This window comes from Ixodes scapularis, unplaced genomic scaffold (genome assembly GCF_016920785.2).
Source record: "Ixodes scapularis isolate PalLabHiFi unplaced genomic scaffold, ASM1692078v2 PGA_scaffold1__304_contigs__length_218370807, whole genome shotgun sequence".
NCBI classification, from domain to species: domain Eukaryota; kingdom Metazoa; phylum Arthropoda; class Arachnida; order Ixodida; family Ixodidae; genus Ixodes; species Ixodes scapularis.
Genome location: NW_024609846.1, coordinates 31,125,658 through 31,153,291, shown reverse-complemented (window position 1 = coordinate 31,153,291; position 27,634 = coordinate 31,125,658). Strand labels below are relative to the sequence as shown.

At 43.6% G+C, this 27,634-nt stretch overlaps 2 protein-coding genes across 2 annotated transcripts in view; one reads left to right on the top strand and one right to left on the bottom strand.

Annotated features, from left to right (window-relative positions):
- The window catches only part of LOC8051594 (proteasome subunit beta type-6), an 8,103-nt gene extending 5,002 nt beyond the window's left edge, over positions 1–3,101 (bottom strand). Inside the window, exons 1-3 of the mRNA XM_029975469.4 lie at positions 2,961–3,101; positions 2,701–2,768; positions 196–327 (exon numbers count right to left, since the gene is read on the bottom strand). Coding sequence (XP_029831329.2) covers positions 196–327; positions 2,701–2,768; positions 2,961–3,071 — 311 coding nt within the window. The 5' untranslated portion in view covers positions 3,072–3,101. The remainder of the gene's footprint in view (positions 1–195; positions 328–2,700; positions 2,769–2,960) is intronic.
- On the top strand, positions 3,085–27,634 carry LOC8051595 (ketosamine-3-kinase). Its single transcript, XM_002435665.5, has 8 exons — positions 3,085–3,551; positions 3,744–3,971; positions 4,061–4,144; positions 14,347–14,447; positions 16,460–16,610; positions 20,850–21,045; positions 22,384–22,558; positions 26,940–27,634. Exons 2-8 carry the CDS (start codon positions 3,831–3,833, stop codon positions 27,010–27,012), a joined length of 921 nt encoding a protein of 306 aa, XP_002435710.3. The 5' UTR covers positions 3,085–3,551; positions 3,744–3,830; the 3' UTR covers positions 27,013–27,634.

Sequence of the window (27,634 nt, the reverse complement as noted above, 5' to 3'; positions counted from 1 at the left end):
AGCCTGTTTACAGTGTTAAAAAAACAATCCCTCAATTTCGGCCCGACAACGCAACAGAAGCATTGCATCGTCGCCGGCCATGGAGAAGCGTTTCGGGCACTGCGGTAATGCAGCACACTCGAGCGCCGGCAAGACGAAGGGCCCCCTAACCCCCTCTTGAGGACGACGCAGAGCAGAGGACTGCGAGGCACTCACTCGTAGAAGCCAAGGTGGTAAGCCACGATGTCGGTGATGGCCTGGGTGTCGGCCGAAGACCCCGCCCGGCAGCAGTAGATGCGGTCCGTCACGCGGGTCAGCTTGTCCGAGACCCGGTTGGCCACGTAAGCCCTGAACAAGGAGCAGAGGGACGGTTCATGCAACCGGGTTGCACACCACGCACAAACTGCTTGCTTCGTACATCCAGTAAAATGGGGACTGCACTAAAGGCTCCTTTGCACACAGGCATTTCCTTAGGACCGAGCTCTTCTTTCATGAACATGCCACTGCCATTGTGAGCCCAACCTGGAACTGCATTCCTCTAGAGCGAAAGTTTTGCAGTACTTGCAAGATTGACTGAACATAGAAAAGATTGTTCATAACATTGTCAAAAGTTTTCCCAACAAAAAAACAAAAAATGACGCGCAAACAAAAAGAAAACAACAATATACGGACTCTGAAAGTGTTCCACAGCTACCCAATAGATGCCGTCAATATGTTCTCAGTTTTAAGAGATTTTAGGGGCCTTTAAGGCACACGGTCGTAAGCAGTTGTTAGTGTGTGAGCTAGTCTTAAAGGGGCAGTGCAACGACAACAACGTCAAAAGAATTCGCAGCTTGTATTTTGTATATCGTTCATCTAGGCAGAAGTGAGAAAAAAAATTTGCCACCTTCCCCCCAAAAATTGCCATTTTGCTGTGTAATCAGAAGAGAACAAACTAATTATCTGCAATCTGCAGCCGCGTGTGGCAGTTATGGGAACTATGCTGTCGCGTCGGTGGCGGTACACGGAAGTCAACAAAACCAGTCCCCCTCTGCTGCTACACTCGCTGTCGGCCCCGTGGCGAACCGCCTCTTGTCTCGATCGCTCGCTGCGACCTTCGGCGATGCTAATCCTCGCAAAATGGACTATAGTGGAGGGAGTGGCTGGGGGCTCTGAAGACGGAACCCAGGTGGTCCCTCAGTGAAGTCACTCTAAAAACGGGGTACTTTACTTTCAAGTTGTTTCATTTTATAAAATAAAAACTAGCCCGTGCAAAAAAAAAAGATTTTCTAATCTTTGTGTTACGGATTGTGCAAATTAATTCCCACAGCTAATTGGTCAAAGGCCAGAAATCGTTGCACCACCCCTTTAAGAATGGACTGTGGTGATGGTGAGCTTTTGCGTGGGACTGTTCTGCAGTAATGCAGTACTTGAAGCAATCCTCTATCGACACATTGCCATCTCGGGAGAAACCGTAAGCCTCATCCACTGGGGAAAGTGGAACTATTTATATTTACTAGCTTCATATACACACACTACTGGGTGAGTAATTAATAATGGCGTAAAAAATCAGAACAACCGGGTAAACTAAAAAAAAAGTTTAAAAACGTCAAATAAAAGAGCATTGTTTTTCAAGCTTTCTGTTCTGAAACTGATGCAAAATCACCTCTCAAGGATATCACACCCCATTTGGGGAAGGACAAAAACAAATCACGTTTAAGTTATGTTTTTTGTAGTAATGTATGAAAGAGACTCCTTCAAAAGCTGCCTTTTTGACCGAGCTGAATCCGAAACATTTAATAAAACCATGAATTTAGTCTAGCTTTCTTAATTCTTTTTTTTTACGAACACTAGCAATGTTATCAGACATACATTGATCAAACCAAGCGCTTGTTGGAAACAGACATCTTAATGAGTAAAGCTATACACACAAGCTCATGCACTTCGACCGGAAAGGCTATACATGCCTTGCACGTGACGTCATATGGCACCCGTACCAGCCGCCTGCCATTGCTCCATACCATGCACCTGTTTCTGTACCTTGTGAGACATACATTTCGGACCACTGAATCGGTTTTTTTTTTCGGCAAGCCCTGTTGAGAGGACAAATTCAATGGTGCCAAATGTACGCTGAGGAAGGTACGAAAACAGGAGCATGGTACGGAGAAATGGCAGCTGATGTGACGTCAATGCAAGCCATGTGTATGCAGGACGCAAAACTTGTATAAAACCAATGGTTACGAGTTTCCGAAGCGGTAGCGTAGCTTAGTGGTAAGGTGCCTGCTTCTTATGCAGCAGACCCCGATTCAATCCACAAGGTTGGCCTACTTTTTCTTTTTTCTTCTTAAATATTTTTTTGAGAGTGAGCATTTGAAGATATTTACATTTCTTTTCTTTACAATTTACACTGAAAAAAGCGAATGTTGTCGACGAAACGTCGCTGAATAAATTGGTATGGGACTCTCTTTCCGGAGGTGCAATGGGGGAAAGCGGAAAGGTTGCCGGCTGGATGCCGCGAAGCGGTTTGTGTGTGTGTGTGTGTGTGTGTGGGGGGGGGGCAAGTGGGTTAATAGTTTTGTAATGAGCAGCCGCAGACTGTCACCGCGAAGCACGCTCCCCTGTGATACACGCGCCGTCCGAAAAGGGTGACCAAAATGGCAAAAGCTCTCCGCGTCGAGCTCGTGCGTGTAGCTATACTCAATATTAATACTGACTGCGAAGAATGCAGGTTGAACAACGTACCCGGTAGTCGTACGTGAGTCAGCACCCAGTACAACACCGCCGTCAAACTCCACGGCTATGGTAGACGTCTGGAAATGAAAGAATTCCTTAGATTAGGCATCTACTCCCCAGACGGAGTGGACAGAAAGAGTAATGGGGAAAACTCGCCATAAAGGCAGCGGCATGACGATGAAACGACGCAATCGACAAGCATACACTTCTGTCTCCCGTCGCTTTTGTTACAAAGCGGCACTTCGTATGAGGCACAAAGACATACTTACTCCAGTACTGTGCTCCGCTTTTAAAAAGTCTGGAACAACATCGCTCAAATCGGGGCAATTAAATGCGTTCATATTGAATTGAGAATGACCCAACACATTCGAGTACGCCATCTTTGAAACTAACGTCGATAGCACTGCGGCGCCGCGGCTAAACGCTAAACCGCTAGTGCGGGTTATATTCCTAACAAGCGTGTTGGTAAAGTTTACAAGATAACAAAAAAAAAATAAAACCTAAAGAGATTGAAACACAGACGAGTACATAGTGTACTCGTTTGTGTTTTATCCTCTCTGTGTTTTATTTTTTCGGTTATCTGATATCCAAACTCGTCGCATTTGCGGCAGTCTGATCACCACCTGCGGAATCTGAACATGGACGCTGCCAGCCGCGGGTCGCACTGGTTCTGGTTTTGCAGCTGTGCCGCTGCTGTAATCAAATTAGCGGCTACACCCGATCGCGCTATCTTCGAGGCACTTTTTCGAAGCGAATCGTCGAACGTCGGCTAGCCGCCAAGCCTCCTAAGCGTCCCGGCCGCCGTCAACCACGTATCGACGTGGGGGTCCCTTTCGAGGTCGCAGCAGTCTGCATTCAAGGTAACACGAAACCATTGTTTTTGCGCTTTGTTTTCATTTGGTTTGGAGTTTCTTTTTTTAAACGGCCTCCCTGATGTCAACAGCGGCTTGGCGTGAACTCGCTCTCAAAACGCTTTGTTATCTAACTTCTGTTTGATTATCATCAGAGTGTCCGATATGGAACTGGGAATGCGTTTGTTGTTTTGTCTGCAGGTGTTCGGGGGAGAGGTTCCCGCGCGGAGTCCGGACTGAAGATTCGCGCTCGGTTTTGGACTCGTGCTCGGTTTCGTCGGCGCGGTCATGGACGCGCTGCTCAAAGAGGCGCTCGGAACGACCAAGCTGCGGGCGACGGGCCGCGGAGGCAGCGGCTGCATCAACCAGGGCGAATGTTTCGAGACGGACTCCGGTTACGTTTTCATCAAGCGCAACTCCAAGGATAGGGTGAGAGAGCAGCAAAGGCTCGGTTATTTACTCGTCATTCGGTATATAATCTTCCGCGCGAAGTAATATTCTTGTCGGTTTGTTTTAAGGCGAGGCAAATGTTCGACGGCGAGTTCGCGGCGTTGACGGCAATCCTCAAGACGAACACGGTTCGAGTGCCGGCGCCGATCGCGGTGAGTACCACAGAGTACCTAAAAAAGTAGTGACAATCATGTTTTCTTTTTTTGTTTTGTTTTTTGTGTACAGCCTTAAAAATGGTGTTCTTTTATATCGTATGTGTCTAACACCAGCAACAGTGGGAATGTGACAAAAATTTAAATTATTTATTTTTTTAGGCAAATTTAAATGGGGGTTTCAACGAATTTCTTTCTCTATCTTGTTTATAACTTTTTGCATAGGCTTCCTTTGCCACATTGAAACAAAAACAAAAATCAGCAAAATAAACATGTATATTTTTTGCGTGACGCCAGTCCCCAATTCTCTTTCTGGTGGCCAGAAGCGTTCATTCATTAATACTTTCTTGGCGAGAAAGCCTGCTTTCCTGCATCACTAAAGAAGGCTATACCGTAGACCACAGATTGTGCGTCAACGTTCGGCTGGTACTCGTGTCGAAACATTGCTAGCCGAACGCTGATGCCGTGTGCAGTCTCTGGCCTTCCTTTATTATTGATGCACAAAAGCACTTGGGCTTTCCTGTCTAGGAGGTGTTGGGTTTACGCAGCGGAAGCTACCCCTTCGCGCGCCCTTTACCCAATCATTTCTGACCTAGTTACATCAGTGCAAGCTGTGTTACAGTGTCCCCCCCCGCCCCTTTCCCCTTCCCTCCCCAAAAAAATTCAATGTTCTTTTAATTTTTTTTATTGCGAATATAAACTATGCATTGTTGAACGATCATTCTCCGCCCAAATGTAGCGTCAGCGGTCCGAACCAGACACCGTCCCAGAACGAACCATTATCGCTTAAAAAGAAAAGTGGTTTTCTGAAATTTTTAGTGAAAAAATGGTGGCCGACTGAGCTTTCACATGCATGGATCTGAATTTATTTATTTGAAAATGCTGTTAGCCCTTTTCGTGAGGGCCATTACAGGGGAGCCCGAGTGACCAAAAAATGTGCCAGAATGCAAGAAAAATGCTGTCTTCTACAGACAGGGCTCGTAAAAATTGAAAAGCAGAAACAACACTACATATTAATTTTCTAAAAAAAAAAAAGAAAAAAAGCACGCAGCAACAAAAAACACGGCGAAACAAATTGAAAACAATCTATCATTATATGTATCTTGATTCTCGCCAACTCACCGAACTCACCACTTTGCTGTATCAGATAAAAAGAAGCGGTTTGCGTTTTTGTTCATTTAACGGTGCAGCGATGGAATGCTCGAAGAAGGACATTGTTTCCATATTCACAATCTGATTCGGCAGCAAATTCCGAGTCTCAGTGGTCTTCACAAAAAAGGATTGCCTAGAGGTGTCTATTTGACTTTTGTAAGTTTGGGCTGTTCCGCTGTGATTTAATCGGCCCGATCGTTTTGAGGTTCAGGGTCGATCGCATAACTTTGAATTCAAATTTAGTTTGTCGTTGATCATTGAAAAATGATTTGTCTTAATGGCATCAGTTTCCTGAAAACGGAAAAAACAATCCCCTTTTCCCATTGGAGTTTTCAGAAAGTCACTTATAACTTTTTAATGAGATAACAGTTTGTTCTGAAACTTTGGCATCTGGTCTGAACAGCTACAAATACATTTGGGCGGAGAATGAGCGTTTGGCAATGCATAGTTTAGTTTTGCAATAAACAAAGATACTAGAATTCTTTCTTTTTTTTGGTGGGGTGGGGGGAGGGATACGCTGTATATATATTAAGTGTACACGTGGCAGTCTAGCAGTGGCATAGACACTGGTGTGCTCAATATAAATGTTTTTTTTTCTCAATATTTTCGTCAAAACCGTACAAGTTATATTACTGTGAACATGAGTCATAGTACACTTTGCGTAGCTCCAAGTGTATGATCTGTACTAGGCTTGGTGCAGCGACCAAACAGGAGCAACCACATATTTTATTTTTCATACCGAGACACTTGCCATTATCTGTTGTTGCCCTCTGCCATTATCGTGTCACAGACAAATACAGAAAACCAGAACCTAGGTTTGTTTTATTGCCTGCTGCTTACAACTGAAATGAGTTTGTAGTGGCACGGGCCAAGTACTGATGATTGTAATTAAGTGTTTTGCTCTCGGTCACTGATTGTGCTTGTCGCAACGTGCAAAAGAAGATAACATTCTTGTTGAAAGCTTTCTTCGGTGCTTGTTTTCAAAGCACTATTCAAAAAGAAAAAAGCTGCCCTATAATATTGACAACTATGGGAATATTGTAACTTCAACTTGGATCAAAGTAGAATCGAATAGTGTTGAATAGTGGCCAAAAAGTCAATTGTCAAATTAAATACAACTACCAAAAAAATATTTCCCAGTGTTAACAAGACTAAAAAATAAAATGCTAACATCATAAAAAAAAAAAAAGAAAAAAAGTAATGGGCTTATTTTTCAGCAGGGCACACGGAATGAAGAAAGGCTAGCCAGAATAAAAGCAATGTTAGAAGTCAAAGTTGGGGGTTTTACGTGCAAAACTAAGAACAGGCGTCTGGTACACCGAAGCAGAGGACTGAGGTTCAATTTCGATCACCTGGGGATCTTCTGACGTGCAATTGAAGTCTCGATTAAACGGCGACTTCTCCCGGGAGCGAAGAGTTAGCGGAAGAAATCGGTTCAGTTATCGCCATTATTTGTATTTTGATAAGAATTTTTCATATTATAGACGTAACAAACGAAATAGGATTATTGTGCACTGAGCTGACTGCAGGTGACGTAAGATGCTTGAATTCAAAATGACAACATGCGTGATTTAGAGGTTTTTGTCGGGAGCATCCTTAAGAGGATATCGCAGCTGAATTAGAACAAGTTCTAGAAAGCGTGCTGTTTAGAAAATGCAAAAATCGGGGTAAAAGGCAGTGCGAGGAAGAATGGCCCGAGGCACTTAGCACGATCTCAGAAGCAACAGATCCTCAAGTGTACTCAGGGAGACGCGAGACCCCTGTTCTAATAAAATAAACTTGAGCGCCGAGAATGTCCGCTTCACGCTGACCTGTGTGGACAATATACCAAGGGTATAATTACGCGAAAGTGTACAGTTTTGACTGGTGCTCCATTCGTTTTTCCCAAAATTTCAACACATTCATGGTTCTTCGAGGGCGTACGTGGCTCCTTATCCAGCATTTTGAGCCGTAGCTCCTTATCCAGCATTTTGAGCCATGTCCAATGGGCCTAGCTCATTTGTTAAATGTGGGCGCACCAACCTCAGCTTCTTTTCTTCTTGAGGAACACTTCCAATGAATCTTCTGCTTCCTCTGGGGACCAGGAGATACTGGAATACTTGAACTTTTCTCTTCAGCCGAAATCTCCTAAGAAAATATTTTCGGCTTTATTCTGGTACAAAATATTAAATTATGTTTCGACTATGTTTCCCTTCCGCCTAAAATATTGTTCTTTTGTTTTTTTTCGTCCTGTTCCGATACCCTGCTACAAACATTGCTCACCGCCTCTGCGCTGCCATGCCGGCACTACTCGGATCAAATAGTACGAGCCCTGAGCAACCAAGACAACGGCGACTCAAACACTACAAAAGAAAAAAAAAGACAGACTGAAGCCAGTGGCGTAGCCAGGGAAGGGGCTTATGGGGCTTCAACCACCCCCTTCCTCCTCCGCCTGCTCTCCTCCCCAGCACCCCAAGTCATGGACTCCCCACCCACCTCAGCCCCCCTCGAAAAAATTCTGCCCCCCTCGGAAAAATTCCTTCACCACTGACTCGAGCAGACAATACGCAACATTACACGGAGAAAAATGAAAGACGTTTACAAATCTCTCTAACGCGAAATTAGGGCGCAGCTCTTGAGGAGGAAGAGGGAAGGGTATTCCCCTCCTACCCCTCCTCCTTCTTTCTTCCTCCTCCGTACCTTCCCATCCTCCCTCTCCATGCCCTCCCCTCCTCCCGCAGTTTCCCCACTAAATTTAGCTGAAAAATTGATGTCACTTGACCTCAACAGCAATTCAGTTCCCTGCTAAATTTAGTGGGGAATTGAGTTGCTGTTGAGGTCACGTGACGTCAATTGTCCTTCTAAATCTAGCGGAGAAACTGATTTTGTTTATAGGTGACGTGACACCAAGTCATGTGACGTCATTTTTAGCCGCTAAATTTAGCAGGGAAACTGAATTGGTGTTGAGGTCATGTGACATCAATTTTCCCGCTAAATTTATCGCAGTTACATTGATGCCGCAAAACACAGAAACAAGCACCTAAAAACTGCGCTCTAAAACTAAAAAAAAAAGATTATGACCCTCCACAAAAAAGAAAAGTGTAATCACTTTTACACTTTCATACACAGCGTTTGCAAAAACCAGGGGCTCAAACTGAAAAATATAATGTTTCAGTTACGGTTATGGTTACCGTTTTCTGTTGATATCGGTTTCATTTCAATGTTTTACAATTTTTATGTTTACGGTTTCGGTTACCAATTACACACTCCTAAAAACCTTTTTTTTTTTAGGTTTCTCCAGTAATTTGTTTTATTGAAATGCTAGACAGCCGTTTTATAATAAACAGTTTAAATTAGTCCCAGATATCCAATAACGGGGCATTCGCAATAACAAAAACTCAAAAATGTCTTAGTACTTCTAATTGGTCAAAAGTTGCACACGTATGTAGCTCCAACACTTTTTTATTTATTTATTTATTTATTTATTTTACCCTCAGGGCCAGGAGCATTACAGAGAAGAGTGGTAGAAATAAACAAAAGAAACAACATGGAACAACAGTAGAACAAAACTTAGAGAATGGGGAAAACATGATTACTAACACTTGTATGAAACAGATCACAATGAACAATTGATGCAAGTGATGAAGGTAACTGATTCCATTCTTTTGTGACTCTCGGAATAAATGAGTTAAAATATTTATTTTAGCGGCAAGCTGGAACACCTACTTTGTGTTGGTGATCTGGACGAGCTGAAAGGAATGATGGTGGGGTGAATAGCTGATTTCTGAAAACCGGGTTGTGGTGGAATATTTTGTGAAAAAGACAAATGCTAGTAATTCTGCGGCGATGTGCAAGGCTGGGTAGAAGTAAAATGTCCTGCATTGAAGTCACGCTTGCGGTCCGGTTATAATTAACCGGACCGCTACTACTTGTTCACTACATCTAATTGCATTACTTAGTTTGATACCTAAGCATATATGTTACCCCCCCCCCGCTACTCGGGAATCATTGCATTTTATATAATATAAATGGAAATAAACATTGCTACTTTGTTGTTTGGCAGCGTTTGTAAACAACCCTCAGAAAGTTCCCACTGGGTGCTGGAAGAACCATTCGCACCTTTTCGTCACAATAGCTTGTTGCAACCCAAGATATGGCCTGTGTTGTTCGTTCCTTTCCCTAGTCTCCGTTGTTGTGCGCTGTTACACTTACGTCGTGTTTGCTATTTCCAAGGAAATGCACGTGGTTATAGAAGCGCACGTTTCTCACTGTCCGATTCTGTGACGCTAGACAAATTGTGCATTTATATAGTGACGTCATTTTTCTCCGGGGTTTGGAGGCGGAGCTTCTCTTACAGATATGTTGCAACTAGGGGTGTCACAAACTTTCATAGAGCCGGATTTTTACCATGAACCTCGAGGTTCGACTGGTGCGGCGAATTTTCGAACTTTAAACCTGGTTCTACAAGGTTCGACTTTGTGGGCAGTGTGGTAAGACTTAGAGAAAATGTTTTCGCGGAATAGCTTATTTTATTTTATCCGAAGTTTCAATCAACGGAACATATTTATAATAACCTAAAAGTTAATAATATAATTTATTCTTGCTATATTACCGAAACAACCAAATAGTTCTGCTCACACTAAAAGTAGAATGTTAGACTTGATTGCATTTGGTCATCACCATCCCATCCAAAGCCAACTGAGCCAGCCTGTCGCGCATGGGAATAACAGTCGAACCTTAGTCAAACTTTCTCGACGTTTCCAATAAAAGTTCCAAAAGTCGAACCTGGTCGAACTCGAATCTCAACTGGTTTGCGACATCCCTAGTTGCAGCGCACATATAGCATTAATGGGAAACTCCGCCGAATTTTTTATTGATAGCCTTTGATTTGGCTGGAAATTGGCAGACTGCATCAATAACCACTGCTCAACTGATAGCCAACATTTTTTATGAAAATAAATTTTTCCCTTGAAGTTATTGAATCTTTAAGTTACGCTGGCTGCGAGGGTTCCAGGAGGCAACTACTGGCAGCAATGAAAATTCCCTACTTTTCCCTACCCACGTACGTCACTGGAGGGCAGACGGACGAGTGACCTGGGCAGTTGCAAAGTGGCTTTCCAGGCGCCAGCGATCGAGATTATTTTTTCGCAGCTTCAAGATTGAAAGTTCCTTTGCAATGGGTAGCAATCTGTGCTCCACTATAGATATCAGAAACAGCGCCGAGAAAAAGCTTCTTTTATACCCTTGTTTTCGTGGGAGAAAAACAAAAATGCTCTCCCCGGCAGCAATGGAGACCAGCCACATCAAGGTGCTTTCGCGCAAGCTGTGTGCCGAGAGATTTAGTGTCACTTAAACATGCTCATTTATGCTTGGAATAATTTATAGCCGTGTGCTGCGAGTTGAGTATTCGTCTGCAGCTGGAACCTGCTTCAAGAGCGGCAAGCGCTGACTCAAGCCGGCTGTGACTACTACGACATCCGTCCAAAGAGGAGCACAAATAATATTGAGAAAAATAGTGCACATTCTTGCACTACTACTGTCAACATTTGGCGCAGTCACATTTTTTTTTTTTTATAAACATTACGTTTGTTTTGGACATTGAATTTAGCTTGGGCTACTCTCGTAGTCCAACTCACGTGGCCGATCTGTTGAACACAAGAAGTGAAACACCTAAACACAGTTCAAGTCTCTGTTTAGATATGGCTTTCGACGCATCGCTATTCGTGTCTGGTATTACAGAGGTTTATGAAGCAGGTGTTGGAGCTCCATTAATATCCAATAGAGCCGTTGCCTGGTTTGTCAAATGGTTGGCGTGCAATATTCTCTGGCAGAAGAGGAGGCGAAAACTTCATTATTCTATTATATTACAGGGAAATGTTATACGGGACTGAAAGGTTTTTAAAACCACAAGAATATTAATGTCATTGAGGGGAGGCATGTAAATTTACAGCTGTTGTAAACTGTGCAGAACTAAAACTTAATTTTAAAAAATCTTATATAAAGTTACCTCCTTCCCATGTGCACTCATTAATGTGTGTTTGAACGCGCTTCAATCAATTCTGACAGTCAGTAAAAAAGAAGTATGGGTACAAATTCTTCTTTGAGCAACTTTTGTTAACTTATATTGAATTAAAACTTTTATGATGCATTTCTGTACTTTACGCACTATTGTATCTTCAAGGAAATATTCTTTATTTGAAGGTAAATAGTGTCTTTGGTGTATTTTATATGCCATTCATTGCATCTTGATATTTGGCTGGGTGGTTGTGGAGTTCTTTTAATTGTCATTTTAGCACAATCTTCATAAACAGTAACCTGCCACCTGGCCTACAAGAATGCAGTTCATTCCATTCTATACATTTCATTGTTTGCGAGAGTCACAGCCCAGCACGCTCATGTTCACCGCTTTGGAAGGTAGTATGTGCCACACGCACAAACGCTGAAAATGGCACAGACCAGAAGCACTTTTCTGCAATGGTCTACAGATATTTTGTTAAATAACTTAACCATATGAACATCATTACTGATCAACCTGAATTTTTGCCAACTGTAGTGATTTATATGTAATGTATCGAATAATTCAAACACTCGAATACTGGGAATCCAAAAGTCGAATAAAAGTATTCGGGCAATCACTATTTGATTTCCATTCGAAACTCGAATATTTGCGCACCCCTGGTGACAATAAGTGCTCTAATGCCTTTTGACAGTCATCCTCAATGGATATCTTCTCCCAAACAATTGGTCTACCGTAATATCCTGAAAGATGACCCACCTCCGAGAGGTAACCCACCCCCTGTTTTTGACTTGATTTGTTATTTATTTTTAAACACCAAACAATAACCCACTTTTAGTAGTCGTAATGTTTGGATCAATAATGGCCTCAGCGTAAATGCGGCTAGTTAGCTATGGCAGAATATAAGTAGGCCGTATACTTTCCGGTGTTTATTTATGTAAAAAATCGGCGGATGTTTTTCGGGTTTATTTATTTCCAAAATACCGGTGCATTTCGGTGAATTGCCTCGGGCAGACGCTTAAAACGACTTTTATCGATGGAAAAAATCGGGACTAGAAACAAACAATCAAGATGAGAAATTGTTCAACTTCTATTTACATCTGATACACAATGTTCTTCAGACTTCATTATTGTGATATATGCACACATACATTCTGAGACTCACTACCATGGTATTCGTCATGTTTCTGTATGTGTTCTATCTTCGCTGAACCATTCGCAAACATGAAAAGGCCCAGTGACTTGCACTTTTAGCACTGCTTAATTGATTGGTCCCATTTCCTCGTAGCGTCGACTGCGTCTGGACATAAGGTGAAGCGAAGTATAAAGACCGATCTCATCCCTCGACACGCTTGAACCCAAACAATGTGAAAAACACTTTAAACTGCCAAACTAGGGTCCACAAAGAAGGAGGGCAACCTTCTGCGGGGCAATCTACAAAAGGGCACAATGAGGCCAAGCTTTTGGAGACATAAACTGAAGGTCAAAGTAACCAGCACTGACAGAAAAAACACATCTTGATTACTAAGAGACCTTGGGGGACCTATGCTGACGGAAAACCCAGAGACGAATTTAAAAAAGAAAAAGAGGAAGAACAAGTGTGACAATTGTTTACATCAAACTTTTTTGGTGAAAAAAAAAAAAAAAGAAGAAAAACTGCAGCTAGTACGAAAAGATCCAAAAAGCAGTATTTTTTGGTTTTCATCGATTTTTTTTATTTTCGGCAGTGGCTAACGTTTATTGGTGCTTTTCGGTTAAAACCGGAAAGTATATGGTTTAAAAGTAAGCAAACATTGCTGACTGGGAAGTCATCTTTGATTCATTATCCCTTGTTGCATTAATATGTTTGGCAAGGACACATGACCAAAAAGTGGCTTTTTTTAAAACTTTTCTTGATTGCACATTGAAAGTTATCCCACTCCTTATTTTCACCTGATTTGCTCTCCATTTTTGGTGGGCTATCTCTCTCGATATTACGGTACTCACTTTTCACTAACTTCTTGTATGAATTTTATGTACACCTATTGCTGTAGTCCATAATGGCTGAGTACATCAACAGGAATACTACTGATGGAGTAGAGCATCTCATACTTCTGCCATTGCCTAGTCAAAAAAATTCATAATTTGGTGGTAAAAAGTTTCTAATGCTGCTGTTGTAGATTGGGCTGGGTGCCATATTAAAGTTCTTCGATGTGATTGATTTCCAATCTTCAATTAAAATATTAATCGACTAATCAATTTAATTCATTTCCAGATATACAAAAAAAAACTATAATAAAAGGAGCAAAACCACAAACTTTTTCTTGACTACCTTTTTTGCTGTCATAAATGGCACAATGTACAATCACACCTGAAGCTTGATGTTGTACTACCCAAAGAAATTAAATTGGGGAAACATTCTTTATCCAGCGACTATACGAACCTCCAGGAACTTACGTTACTTACTTTTTTAATGCGGAGAAAACTTAAATGTTTTTTATTACTTATATCTGAATGAAATCATATGAAATGCTATAATAGCTTAGAAAAATAAACAACAGTCCTGCCTCCTAAAATGGACACGCATATGGTAATTAATAAAGTAGGCATTCATACGTTGTCTTTGTTTGCCTACACTTTCTCAGCTCAAAACCCAACTGATTAACCAGTTTAAAAGCTTTTTGTTAGCATTAATCGATTGATTGCTGAGCCATAGGTAAAAGTAAGCATTGCTGTGTATTTGAGATAATGTTCTAACCATTATTTTCTCACTGAAAAAAGAAGTCCACTATGTATCGACAAACACTCAGTTTCCACCTGAATGTATTAGTAAGGCTGTGATCCGATGCTTCCGTTATATAATTTTAGAATTTCTAGCAGTTTTTGGGAATTTTTCACAAGAAAATGCTCCATCAGCCATTGTGTTTGCATTGAAACTTTTGAATTTTCGATAATGCTAACTTGTGAAGTTTTGGCATCTCATCTAGCAGTAATTTCGGGCTGAAAGTGGAGCGTTGCGGTGAGATAAAAAAGCCAGTCTCTCAGACATTTGTATCCTCTCCCAAACACGCTGCAGATTGTGGACAACCCTGAAGGCGGAGCTGCGCTGGCCATGGAATACGTGGAGATGCGGCACCTGAGCAAGCACTCTGCACAGCTCGGAGAGCAGTTGGCCAGGTGCCCGACCCACTCTCCCGAATTAACGCTGCCTCCGGTCACGGGCCGGTCTCCCTAACAAATTGAGGTGCCACTGTGCAAAGTGCCGGATAATTAATTTCAGAGGGGGGGCGGAGGCATGACACAAAGAGAAAACGCTGTTCGCCTCGAAGCACGTTTCGGGGGCACGGGAGCCGGTGTTTTCGTGACTTAAGTTAAATGAGGGACCTTCTTCGAGTAAGGAGCACAATGTGGCGGTTTGTCCACGAACTACAAATGAAGGGCAGCCCATAGGGACTCCGCTCATCAAAGCAGATGGACATTGTGCCATTCTATCGGTTTTCATTGCTTTTTATGCCCCATGCTACCGATACCCCAAAAAAGAATCATCAAAAAAGACAAAATAAGTGGAAAGATAGGCGCTGACAATGTTGGTCGTGCGGGATGCAGTGAAAATGGAGACAGCGGAAAGCATGGCCGGTGGAGAGGGTGTGCGCATGCGCAGAAGCTTACTCGAAAAAGGTCCATTGTCTCGACAAATAAGGTTTTCTCTGAATTTTGTAACTTTTGCGTGCTGGGGCGAGTTAGAGAAAAGCAACTATAAAACCCTTTATATTGGTGGCTTCGATTTTTATGTGAAACGGGCTGGCGTTGAAGCATTTATGGCCCCAGCTGGTGTTTGCAAGCTTCAAGGAGCTCTCTGTTCAATATGTTATTGTGACCACTGGAACAAATTCTTTTTTAACAACTAGCACACACAATCCTGCTAGGTGTAGACAGTTTGGTATAACGAGCGACTAGTCAGTTTCACATAAATTACTGTCCTCAAGTGGCATTGTATGTTGTGCAACCACATCACTACACAATTGTTTGCATTCTCTTTTGCATGTGTGATGTTTTGCACTTAGCTCTCACTTTGCAGTGTGCCGTACAACAAATATATATTGCTGACGGTCTCACCTCTTGACTGTCTCACCAGGGCCGTACCCAGAAAAAAATTTCGGGGGGGGTTTTCGGGGACAACGGCGGCCATTTTGTCTTATTTTCACCTATGAATCATGTGCATCGGTGGCATATAATGGAGAGTCATAGCTAACCGAAGAACCGGTCCCGGTTTGGTACCCGGTAGCCGACCGGTGCCACTGCGCGTGCGCAGAGGTGGAGATTAAAATCGGCTGGCTGCAAGTGCACCGACCAGGGCCGTACCCAGAAAAAAATTTCGGGGGGGGGTCAGAACCCCCTAACCCTTCCCCTGGTTACGGCCCTGTGTCTCACCTTTTGCTATCGAATGGTTTCCCAAAGCCTTTGTTGCACCATGCACCCAGCTGAACTCGTGAAGGTTGTCTTCAAGCTTCCACTTGTCCACCTCTAATAGAAGTTTATATAATTTCATCAATATCTATAAACTGTGACCTCAGAAAGTCCAATGCCTGCATCGGGATGGCAGGTAAGCAACAGATTTGTATCAAAAATTTAAATCTATAGAGATGCCCAGCTGCACCTAATCTAGGAGATTCATAAATCTTGTTGTATACAAATATTCTATCTTCACTCTCGAATTACAGAAGAAAAAAAAAAAAAGGGTAATTATGAATGATGAATGCAGGTTGTCAGGACATCTCTTGCATAAAAACCACAATTTTGCTTTGAAAATTTTACTGCGGTATAGCATCAATATTAACAAAGTTCCCATTTCTTCTTAAATACATCAAGCATGTGCATGCACTATCGCGCTTTTGAAGTGTGTTTTCTCCTAAGCACACGATTGTGCAATATTTGTACTTTTCAAAGTGTTGATCGCTGTTTGTTTAGCCCCGTTGAGCGTGCTTCTTACCGAGCACCGGTGCATTGCGGAGAAGCAACACCCGCAAAAGTGAGCTCCACGTGTGTTTCTTCTCCACAGCGCACCGGCGCTCGATAAGAAGCGCACTCAAGGGGGCTAACTTGCCGCAATCAACACTTGGTTTCGTTTAACTTGCGCAACTTGGAGCGGCGAGTTCCGGGATGTGTAAAGCGAAGGGCGCCGCTTGCAGCATGCACCTGCACAATGAGCGGGTGCGCGAGCGCAGCCATGGTGGCTCGGTCCACAACCAGCAGGAGGACTTTGTGGAGCAGTTTGGTTTCCACACCACCACCTGCTGTGGCTACCTGCCCCTGGACAACAGCTGGAACGGCGACTGGGTGGTGAGTGGGATGGCACCCCGCTGTGGTTTGTGTGTCGTGTACGCTTTCGGTGCCTGGAAAGTGTCTACAAGTGGCGTGTTTTGCATCCTGCACCTCCCGTTCCTCGGAGCATTCTTGAAATGGTAATGAGATATGTCACAGGGGTCTCCGGGTAATGGCATGAGACGTTGCAGTCCTGACGGCTGGCTGTACAAGCAGTGGCGAAGAAGACGGGTGGATGCAAACATTGCTTGTGTCGTGGCGTCCTAACTCATGGAGTTTCTATCTATTGGTTGGTGGACGGCATCAAAAGTGTATGCTGTTCTGTTGCTAGGCTTGCGGCAATTTATCGTATGTTACTTTACTCCCACTAGCCATAACTGGGTCAAGGAGGCACACACCAGTCAAGGATGCATTCCAGACATCGTTAGTTCTCTTGACTTCTGTACCTCAAGTGTTGTCAGCAAAGGAAGCCTGTCTGCTTGTTCATGAATTATGCACCGATTCGAATGGCCTGGAATGAAAAAATTAGACTTTTACAATTCTCTGTAATGCTGAATTGGAGCGCAGCTTGTCAGGACGGGGAGGGGAGGGTATGCCACTTTTCCCCCTCCATACCCTTTCCTCCTCCTCCCCTGCTCCCCACTCATTTAGCGGAAAAGTGTCGCTAAATTTAGCGGGAAAATTTTTTCTTTCATTTTAGCAGGAAAGTTTTTCGTTAAATTTAGCGGTAACATTTCCCCGCTAAATATAGCTAAATTTAGTGTGGAAATTTTGCTGCTAAATTTAGTGGGGAAAATTTCCTGATAAATTTAGCGGAAAAAATTTTCTGCTAAATTTAGTGGAAAAATTTTTCTGCTAAATTTAGCAGGGAAATTTTTCCGCTAAACTTATAAGATAAAGATTTCCGCTAAATTTAGCGGGGAAATTTTTGCGCTAAATAACCGAGGAGCTTTTTCTGCTAAATTTAGCGAGGAATGCTTTCCGCTAAATTTAGCGGGGAAATTTTTACGTAATTCACCGTGCGGTTACCCTCGCTTGCATTATTCCCATAATGCAATGCATGCTGTTACGCCAACGCCATTCAAGCCTGAAAGGAGTGCCTAAGAGCTGCATTTTAAAAATTCCCAGAGTATGAGTGTTTATGTGCAGACCATGTTCGTTCTATCAACCAAATTTTATTTTGCCATAATAGTGACTTATTTAGTTTAGTCACAGCTCTAACAAACGAACATAAAGCCCCACATTAGCCTATGCAGCTTCCGTATTAGCCCCGAGAAGATGGAGTGGCACTACCTGGCAGGTCCTTGTCGAGATGTAGTACCAAGTATCACATGACCGCTTCTGCGCGTCATTGGTAGCACGTAGTTTGAGGCGTATTGCTCACAATTCATGTTTGATTCATTAATTTGAATGAGAGTCTGGGGTTGGGTGTTTTAATTCTTTCGTTGTACTTTTCGTCAAAATTAAGCTTAGCTAACAGTGGCGTCACGACCTTGGAACAGGACCTAGTGACCCAGTTTTCTGTTATCATACTGACCGCGACCGATTTGGTCGTCATTGTGCCATCGGGGTCCTGTCAAGTTTTATTCTTTTCCTTTCTTTTTTTGGCCTGTCGAAAAAGGCAGGCAGAGAAAATAGGAACCAATTGTGACGATGGCCGACCAGGCATTGAACTTGGCATTCCAACTGCCGGTTTTCTTAGCAGTTTGCTTGCTGAGAGTTGTAGTTTTGAGTATGTATAGTCGAACCCAGATATTCGCAACTCCAGCGATCTATGGGGAACGCCACTATCAGGCAAATATGGCGGTCGAATCCAGGTCATGCTGGCCATGTGCCAGCTTCACGCACAATGCTGGGGCACCAGCAAGTAAGCATTGGACTCAAAATTTGTCCCAACGCGTTTTATCTTCCACGTTTCGAACCTGCGGGGATGTGTTGGGGTAAGCGAACTTCCAGAGGCATGACTTTCTTTGAGGAAACGAGGAAAGGACTGCCCACTGTCCCTCTACGGTGCTGATGAACGTTGAGAAACGCAGAATGTCTGTCTCACGCGGTTCCATAGGTCGCGTGCAGAGCAACCTTTCTCACAAGGCGATACTACGGTTACGACAGAGTCACCGGTAGAATTGTTCTGTCGCGCAAACCACTGACAACATGTAAACACGGAAGCCAGAAGAGACGAGCAGAAATCATGAAGAGACCTGTTCCGGCCAGTTCAGTGTGTTCCCGCTAGGTGCCGTTTGTTTTACTGGAGTCGCGAATATTGAATCCAAAGGGGATAGTAAGATAGTTTGATATATCAATAATTTGATGTATAAAAATATGTTAAATTAAGCTCGAGCTGAAATTTCCTGGCTTCTCTGCTAATACCGAAGGTTGCGACAAACGTAAGCTTACCAAATAGAGCATCAGAGAGCCCTTAAATAGAGTAGGCCCTAGTTGGCGGAGACTGCAAACACCGTCGCGCTTATATGCGCACCTGGCCGGGACCTCCACACAGCATAAGCAACAAAACAAAAATAATTTTTAAACAAATTTAAGAAACACGGAAAAGCGAAACACATAAAAAAAATCTTTTGATCCATAGGAAAAAGTTAAGCTAGCAACAAAAAAGAAAGCTCACTAAATTCAAACAACAAAAAAAAGAAAAAGAAAAGAAAAACTGGCAAAGCATAAATGTTAAAAGAAAGAAGTAAACAAAGATAAGACATTCAAAGTGTTATGCTCAATGGTTGTTGTCCACACACCTGACTCCCCAAAGATTTTTTTTTTTTTTGCTTATTTTATTTTGGGACTAGGGAGTCGCGCTGCCAGCCACGCCATGCAACGCAAGCAATGTGTTCGCCCCCGGCGCAATCGGATCACGGGAAAAGCAGCGGGCAGCCGGGCTTTGTTCGCTATGGTTTGCTTTATCGAGTGTCCCCACTATGGGAGTTGGATACAAAAGGACAAGGCTCCTAGGCTATTACATGTGATTTTCAAGGGGATGTTTGGACTGTTTGATATAAACACTAATTTGAAATACCCGAGTGTGATATAACCGGGCTCGAATGTATTTCCTTTTGTTTGCTGCTTGAAGTCGGGAAGTGCGCAAAAAGCACGTAGAAGTATGCTCATTGCTCTCCACGGTGAAGTATCCGGGCGGTGTTGGCGGCCATGAAGCTACCGTAGGTTCATCGTAACTTACACACAACTTCCAATCGTTTCGCTTGCCTTGTTCAGATTTGTTTTTAAATTTCATCCTACGCACATTTTGCATGGTAGCAAAAGCAAGATACACTTTGCGAACAGTTCCTGCTGCTACGTGCTAAATAAAGCACACAACCAGGGCAAACCAAAGCGGAGAAAATACCTGGCCTCGTCACGTGATGCTTGTCACTACGTCACTATCAAGCGATTGCAGCGCTCCAATCGGTCCTGCTCGGGGCTAATACGTGGTAATGAAAGACCTCACCATGTCTTTAAATAATAATAACACATAAGGACAAACAAACTAGTTGACAACTTCACCCTGGGTGGTGCTGTCAGAAATGTTTCACCTTGGTGGCCTGCATCAACAAAAACGAGTTCGTCACAGCACGCCAACACCAGTTGCAAGGACCATGTTGCCCGTAAAGCGTTTTGAATCTTCTCCGCCGAATAACCTGAAAACGAATTTTTTTAAGACTCCGACTGACAGCCAACGTTAAAGAACTAATCCTGTGATCGAAGCATCAGCTGCCACTTCTAGTCCAAAAGCCCTACCAGCTTTGACTACCCTCATGATTTGTTAATTAAGACTGGTGAATAATTTTGTTAATAGGTGCAAAGGAATTGGAACGCAAACAAATGAAATTATGGGAACTTGCGCACTTTCCAGACTGTGATGTACATTCCTTGGGGCCACAGTGGAAGAAGAGAGAGGTGTTAGAACAGGGCCAGAAAGGAGGTCTGAATTCTACTCGGGCTTCGCGCACCTCCCGGCAGGGGCACTGTCGGGTTGGGGCTCCACGCACCTCGCAGCCTTGAAAACGTGTGGGCAAATAAGGACGGTTTTTCGAACTTCAGTCATGCTGAACCATCCCGGAAAGTTTGTCAGAAACGGGAGCAAAGCTTCGACACACTGCCTCCGTGGCGAGGTGGCACCATTCACACACCTCTCTTCTTTCATGTTGCTGTCAGCCCAAGTATCCATTCGGGCCCCTCTCATCAGGTGCCGAAACAAAGGGTTTTCCTTGTCACGAGAGTGACGCCGCCCGCCTGCGTGCCCCCCCGCAGGAGTTCTTTTGCCGGCAGCGCATTGACCACCAGATCCGGGTGGCCCAGGAAAAGTACCGGGACCGGGAGGCGGCCGAACTCTGGACCCAGCTGGTACACAAGGTGCCCGGGCTCTTCCAGGACATCGACGTCGCCCCCTCTCTTGTCCACGGGGACCTGTGGGGTGGAAACGTCGCTGAGCACGCAGGCGGACCCAGTGCGTGCCTCACCGTCCCCTCTGCCGCTTCCCTTTGAGTCCCACACCCGACTGTGCATTCCTTTTGGTTCACTCCCTGCCGCTCCCAACTTAGCCGTAATATTTTTTTATGTGCAGCGGCATGTATGAGTAAGCAATGAAGAAATGTTTTATACTGCAATGTCTCTTTTTGATGGGATTCAATCCTTTTTTTTTTTGTCTAGGCAACTTCTGTTTTGGTATGCTCCTTCGTTGTTACAGTATGATAAATATATGTTGTTCAACCTCGCTCTTCATGGTAAACATTGAGATCTAGAAATTACTCATGAACTTCGTATTCAACGACTGCAAAAACAAGGACCAAGTAAACAAAGGCCGATTAAGGCCGCTCAAAAGAGTGACCTCGAGGTGTGAGGTTCAAGTGCCACTGCATAGTGCTGTTTCTTGAAAAGTACTACAATGCAAAAAATATGTCATAGGTTGGAGGGATGCACAAATAGCGTGTTGTCCATAAAATAGTGTCTTTTTATAAACATATATTGCTCACGAAATGGTTACTAAGGCCAAAATCTGTGCTTAGCATACAAGAAAAATTAACAAAAAAAAAAAAAAAACGGCATCCAAACTGAACATATTTTTGGAATGCCCAGGCTTTACTTTTTTGACATGCCATTTATTGTCTATAACTTCTAATTGGCTATTGAGAAAACGGCAAATTAAGGTGTTTGGGCACCACCATCATTTGCTGTTTTCCAATAGCAACCAACATTCAAATTCTCCCGCGCTTACAATGGGGGGAGTGACATCGTATGTCGTACAAGTCAAGCAGGCAGTCTAGAAACGACGGTATTTTGAGCATGTTCTTTCGTTTCGCTGGCATTAACTTGACCAGAATTTATTTCACACTCTCGAACTTCTTGTAACCTGTTGGGAGCAATCCGTAATGCCCCATTGTACAACATACCTGATGTTTTCAGTGTTGCCAGTAGGGCCTCTCGGACCATATTTTCAACTTGACCTCAATTTGGATCCCTAGTTTGGATGTCTATAATAATCTCTTGAACCAATTTCTAGGCAAATCGGGGACTATCCAGGTTTTGCTGGAGCCTCGCTTGTAGTCAACATTTTCGGCACGTCGGTATCGTGAACAGACCATCCAAGTACAGGAACCTCAATAAGTGGAATTCTGAAGGACAGTGCGTGAGCTGTTCTATATAGTGGATCCCCTTATGAGAAGCCTACTTGGAAGAGACGAGGAAATTTAGCATTTTTGCGCAGTTTTGCTTGACCATGGGGAGTTTCTACCTGATCTTCAAGGTTCCCTTTGCACCAACGGTACCGCTTCCCCGATTCCCGCAGTCATCTACGACCCAGCAGCCTTCTATGGCCATGCGGAATTTGACCTGTCCATTGCCAAGCTGTTTGGGGGCTTTGACGCTGCCTTCTACTCGGCCTACTTCAAGGTCATTCCCAAGGCCCCCGGCTTCGAGAAGCGGCTCGACCTCTACCAGCTGTTCCACTACCTCAACCACTGGTGGGTTGCCAGGACTTGGCAATGTCCATTTAGTCCTGCCTTTACTCTGCCCCACAAATGGTCCCCCCGGGAGTGAAAGAAGTCTATCGGCAAATCACACAAAACGTCTCCTGGCTTTTGGAGCTGCGAAAGGTTATTTCTTGACAGTTTTATAGTCAATTTATAATAGCTACAGTTACTGAAATTGAAATGTAATTAAGCGCATGACTCTGTCTGGTTGCAGTTATGATAGAAAATATGCAGGTGAACTGTACTAATTGAAGGGAACAATTACAGTGATGTGATTGCTGCGCTAATTGCGCCAAACTGCGCCAGGGGGCTGACCCTGTTACATTCTGCAACATTTTGCCAAAATATGGGTAATCTGCGCCAAGTTAGCACCAAAAAAAAACAATTTTGGTCGCCTTTCAAAACCGAAACTAAACTGAGAACCGTAATGGAGCATGCGTGAGCTAGGTGGCGCAAGCGTCCACCCAACACAGCGTACCCTGCATCAATCGTCTATCCGGTCTTGCATGGTTTTTCCCGCCGTCTCGCGTTTCGCGCTCTCGTCGTCTCAAAAATCTCATCTCGCATCTTTTTAAAAAAATTTCGACAATAGATGCGGGCGTGTGCGGACGGTCCGACGTTAGTGTGCCGGGTGCCAGACATGCTGTCATGCTGTGAAACAAAACCATCGAAATGGCATTTTTGCACGGCAAGTTACTTTGTGAGCTGAAGCGCTCGCGCGACGTCTTGTGTTGCCGTCCCCACATCGCTGCAGATATGGCCCTCTCTAAACTGAAATGGATTGACATTCCTGTTGTTGTTTAGATCATACGCTGCTATAAAAATTCCTATTTAACTCAAAGACTGCTTGAAGAAGTAATGATTATTTAGGTTTCTCTCGGTGGGCTTTCTTTTCAGAGGGACCCTGATACGTAAAAAATGTGCCGCAAAAGAAAGTTGGTAAAGAGAAGTGAGCTAAAGCAAAGAAGGCAATGTCTGCACGCTGAACCCGCACAGCGTGCTTGTTTGTCTCGAGTTCGGTCATTGCACAAAGCATTCCAAGGACTTTTTGACCCTGGCTCGCGATGTCATACGTTGATGCGCTCAGGTTCTTTTTTTCTGTGTGTTTAGCCTGTACTTTGCCTGTCGGCCTGGCAAGCATGCGCTGCTGGACTCTTTATTGTCGTGTGCAGGACAGTTACATTTTGCATACTATTTTGGGGACCAGTTGGCGACTGGGAGGAGTGGAGTGGCATGGTTTCGGTTTCGATTGAGCAATGAGCAGCCGTTGTCTGCGCTCGCGCGACGAAGCTCGTGCAACTGCGAGCCTGCCGAAGTTGCCCTCACGTGCATGTGAACATGATTGCACGACAGAGGCGCCAGCCGGGATGCTTGCAATCCATTGTTTTACGTTTGCTTACTTTTTAAAAAATCTGGCACGTCGGGAACCAGTAAAACGGTGGCAAGTGTTTTTTCCAGAATTGCTCGGCAACGCCTACAGCACTGTATACTTGTGGGATGTCTCAGCAGTAAAAACACAAGCAGCGAGTTCTGTCCCAACACGTCACATCACAACACAACACAAAGTGCCCTTAGTTTGTACAGCACTTAAAACAAATCTTTCTTTTTCTAAGAATATCTGCTCCAAAAGCCACTTTTTCTGCACCAAAACACTCTTTTGGCTGCTCCAAAAGCCACTTTTGCTGCCCCAAAGGCCACTTTTGCTGCTCCAGAACACTGTTTTGGCTGCTCCAAAAGGTGCTCCAAAATGGCTTCGGCCAATCACATCACTGCAATTATTACAAAGCCACCAAAAGACAAAAAGACGATGAAAATGCCCAGTTACAGTGATGGTTGCTCTCATGGGAAGGTAGCTAACCACTGGCACATGATGTTTCAATTGTGATCATGCAGAGATGTAAGAAACGAATGTGCCGCTCAAACTCTGTTTTGCTCGAACAGTGTGTGATCGCTCCGATGGCAGATTCCCGGCCTTCGGCACCTGGCGTACGAATTATGTTGATCGTCCCGCTAGTCGTGCTCTTTCACCGTGATTTGGGACGACCGTAATCGAAACATCACGTGCACCATATTTTCACTCACCGAGAGTTACTCCGACGCACTTATTAATTTTGTTTCTCTTGACCACCGCCAGGGTATTATTTCCGGCTTCTGGTTGGCCACATTCGAATTTGTGAAGATGCTTTGGAACACGCCTGGCCCACTTTTGGCCTATGGTGCCTCCTCATTTGCCTCCTATACTTCCCAATGAATGGCCAAACTCTCTCTATACACGGCTCTGACCCGGTGCAGTCAGCAATTTGAAAATATGAATATTGCAGTTCATCTCAGCTAATATTCTAAAGTTTGAATGTTATGAACCTTCAACATCTTTTTGCTTTGTATTGAATTTTCCCAGTGATGCATTTTAGAGCGCAGCTCTTAGGCGCCCGTTTCCGGCTTGATCGGCATCGCCGTCAGCATTGCCGTAGAAGTAACTGCACGGTGCATTATGGGAAATGTCTTATAATGCAACGCGCAGGACTCGTGACGCCACGAGGGTCCCGCGCGGTGCATCATGGGACATTTCCCATGATGCAATGCGTGGGGAGGAGGAGGAGGAAAGTGAAGAGGAGGGGAGGGTGGAGGAGGAGAGGAGGGAAGACGAGGAGAGGGTATGGGTGAGGAGGAGGGGCATACCCTCCCCTCCTCCTTTTCCTCAAGAGCTGCGCTCTAATTCGGCGTTACAGGAAGTTGTAAACGTCTAATTTTTTTTAGATATTTTTGCCATAGTTTGTTAAAGTAAGTGTAATTGAGCAAAGTTTCAACTTACTTCTGAAGTGTAACTAAGTTCGAGCTAAAGGTACTGGAATTCTATTGTAAGTTATTGGGTATTTAGTTTCTAGAATCTATAACATATAAATACTTTAAAGTCCCGTAAAGCCTGCAGGTGATGTTGGGTAATAATGGCGGCACATTTCATAGGAATGCGCCTGTCCCATCCTCTTTGTTCCTTCCTTCTAGTCTTTGTCGTTCTGCATTGTTTTACCTACATTATGTTTAGCCTACACCAACTAGCCCACCTTTCAACTTTGGTTCATCAATCTTCCGTTTCAAACATCTCTGCCTGCCACCCACTCTGGTCCTTGAACCAATTTCTTTTTGTTTACAAAGGCATTCCTTATATAGTAGCTTTGCCTGTAGAATGACTTATGTCTTCACTGAGTGTCGACCATCTTGAGAATTACTCTGTTAAAACTTTGCATCATATGTTACCTTTAGATTGGGGCCCCATGGCAGACGCCTTAAATGTATGCCTAACATGCCATGTGGCTTTTTTTGTAGATTAGATGAACTTGGGGAGCTGTCATTATTGGATATTCCTTTTGCACATTTGTGAAAAAGGTCTTGTGAAGATAATATTATTAAATGCAGTAACAATAAATACACCAAGTTACACTCGCTTGTTTCGATGGATTATTTTTTTAAATCCTTAAACGAATATGCTCGATATGATGAATCCTGGCTGTATACAGTCAAACCCGTTTATAACGAACAGCAGGAAACGCTATGATCAGTTCGATATAGCAAGCAATTGGACATAGCAAAAACCATTTACATCAAACTTCCACGATGCGTTCATTGTAAGGCGAGAGCTTCTCTTTTTTTCTTATCTCTTCTTTTCCGCCTTGTAATAACGCACTGGAAAGTTTTTTTGTTCTTTTTTTTACATGTCTGCAGGCTTGGTTTTTTTTAGCTTATCTCTCCTTCTGAATCGCTTCTCTTCGTGGGCAACGGTTTTGGGATGAAAAGGTTTTGCTATGACCTTTTTGCACGTGCCTGCAGAGTGTATTTTTTAGCTTTTGTTTTTTTAGCTAAATTTTTTCGCAACTTGAGCTTTTGGAATTTTCTTTTTTTGCCTCTTTTTTGGGGGGGGGGAAGGGACAGGCTAGAAGTCGATTGTTTGCACATTTTTAAAAGCCTTCCCGGGTGGAAAAAGTGCAATATAGCCAGTATGTTGTTCGTTATAAAAAGTACTTTTTACATGCATTTTTATTTAAATTTTCCGTGAGTTCGATATCGACAATGATTCACTGTACATGGGTTCGTTCTAAACGGGTTTCACTGTAAGGTTGATTTTTTATAGGTTCTAGAAATAAGACAAACCTTTTGGAGTGTTTTTCTTTTTTAACTGAGTTAAATGAAAACAAATGTAAGAAAAGTAAAGGGCCTCAACATACAAGCTGAAATATCTTAATTTTTTTATACAAACTGTAAACTTTTGACACCATGTCAGTCTACTTGCAACAACCTACTGTTTCTGCAAATGAGCATTTCCTAGAACAGAGGATAGCCATGTGCCAGCCTCAGAGCGAGATTGTCAATTGTGCAGGAATCACTTTGGAGGCGGCTACCGCAGCTCTTCCATCAGCACCATGAAGAGACTGCTCCGTTCGTGCAGCTAGCTCGACCGGAACTGTCTGTAACAACCACAACGGGAGATGGTCCTTGCTTTCGTCGTTTCCCAAATGTTCTGCAGGCTGCGCGCTCGTTTGAGAAGCGATCTTGTTTGGGTTAAAAGTGTTTGCAGAGGCAACTCTCTCAAGAACGATTCAGGTGATTTACAGAGATTGACAAAGCCCCTACAAGTTTCGGGGGCTCGTAAACGAGATTGCATTGAGATTGTAGACGCGCAAGTGTCGTGCCCCATGATCCAGAACAGGTTGCATTTTCGAATCGAAACGTGATGTCTAGTCTCGTAGTGTGCTGGGCTCCTTTTGTAAGTCCCAGCCATTGAGTTGCAGGAATATGCTTGCGAAAGCAGAAGTGTGGGCTCTATTTTTAAGAATTTAGACCTATTTCCGACTATAAATAGGTTGAGTAGCACATACTGTGCTGGAGGTAGCAACGGGCTTTTGAGATGGTTTGGGGGCTATCATCATTATATACGCAAATATGAGCTTCTTGATTTAGGAGGTTTCAGTTTTGAGTAAAGATGCATTAGTTAGGTGGTGAGCAGATGTTTATGACTCTTCAGTGCCTGGAATCTCATGAACCTTGAGTAGAAAATTAAAGCATTTTCCCATG

Coding starts and splice junctions, on each gene's coding strand:
- LOC8051595 (XM_002435665.5), top strand. CDS start 3,831: ATGGACGCGCTGCTCAAAGAGGCGCTCGGAACGACCAAGCTGCGGGCG. Junction 3,972..4,060: donor AGCGCAACTCCAAGGATAGG/GTGAGAGAGCAG, acceptor GTTTGTTTTAAG/GCGAGGCAAATGTTCGACGG. Junction 4,145..14,346: donor GAGTGCCGGCGCCGATCGCG/GTGAGTACCACA, acceptor AACACGCTGCAG/ATTGTGGACAACCCTGAAGG.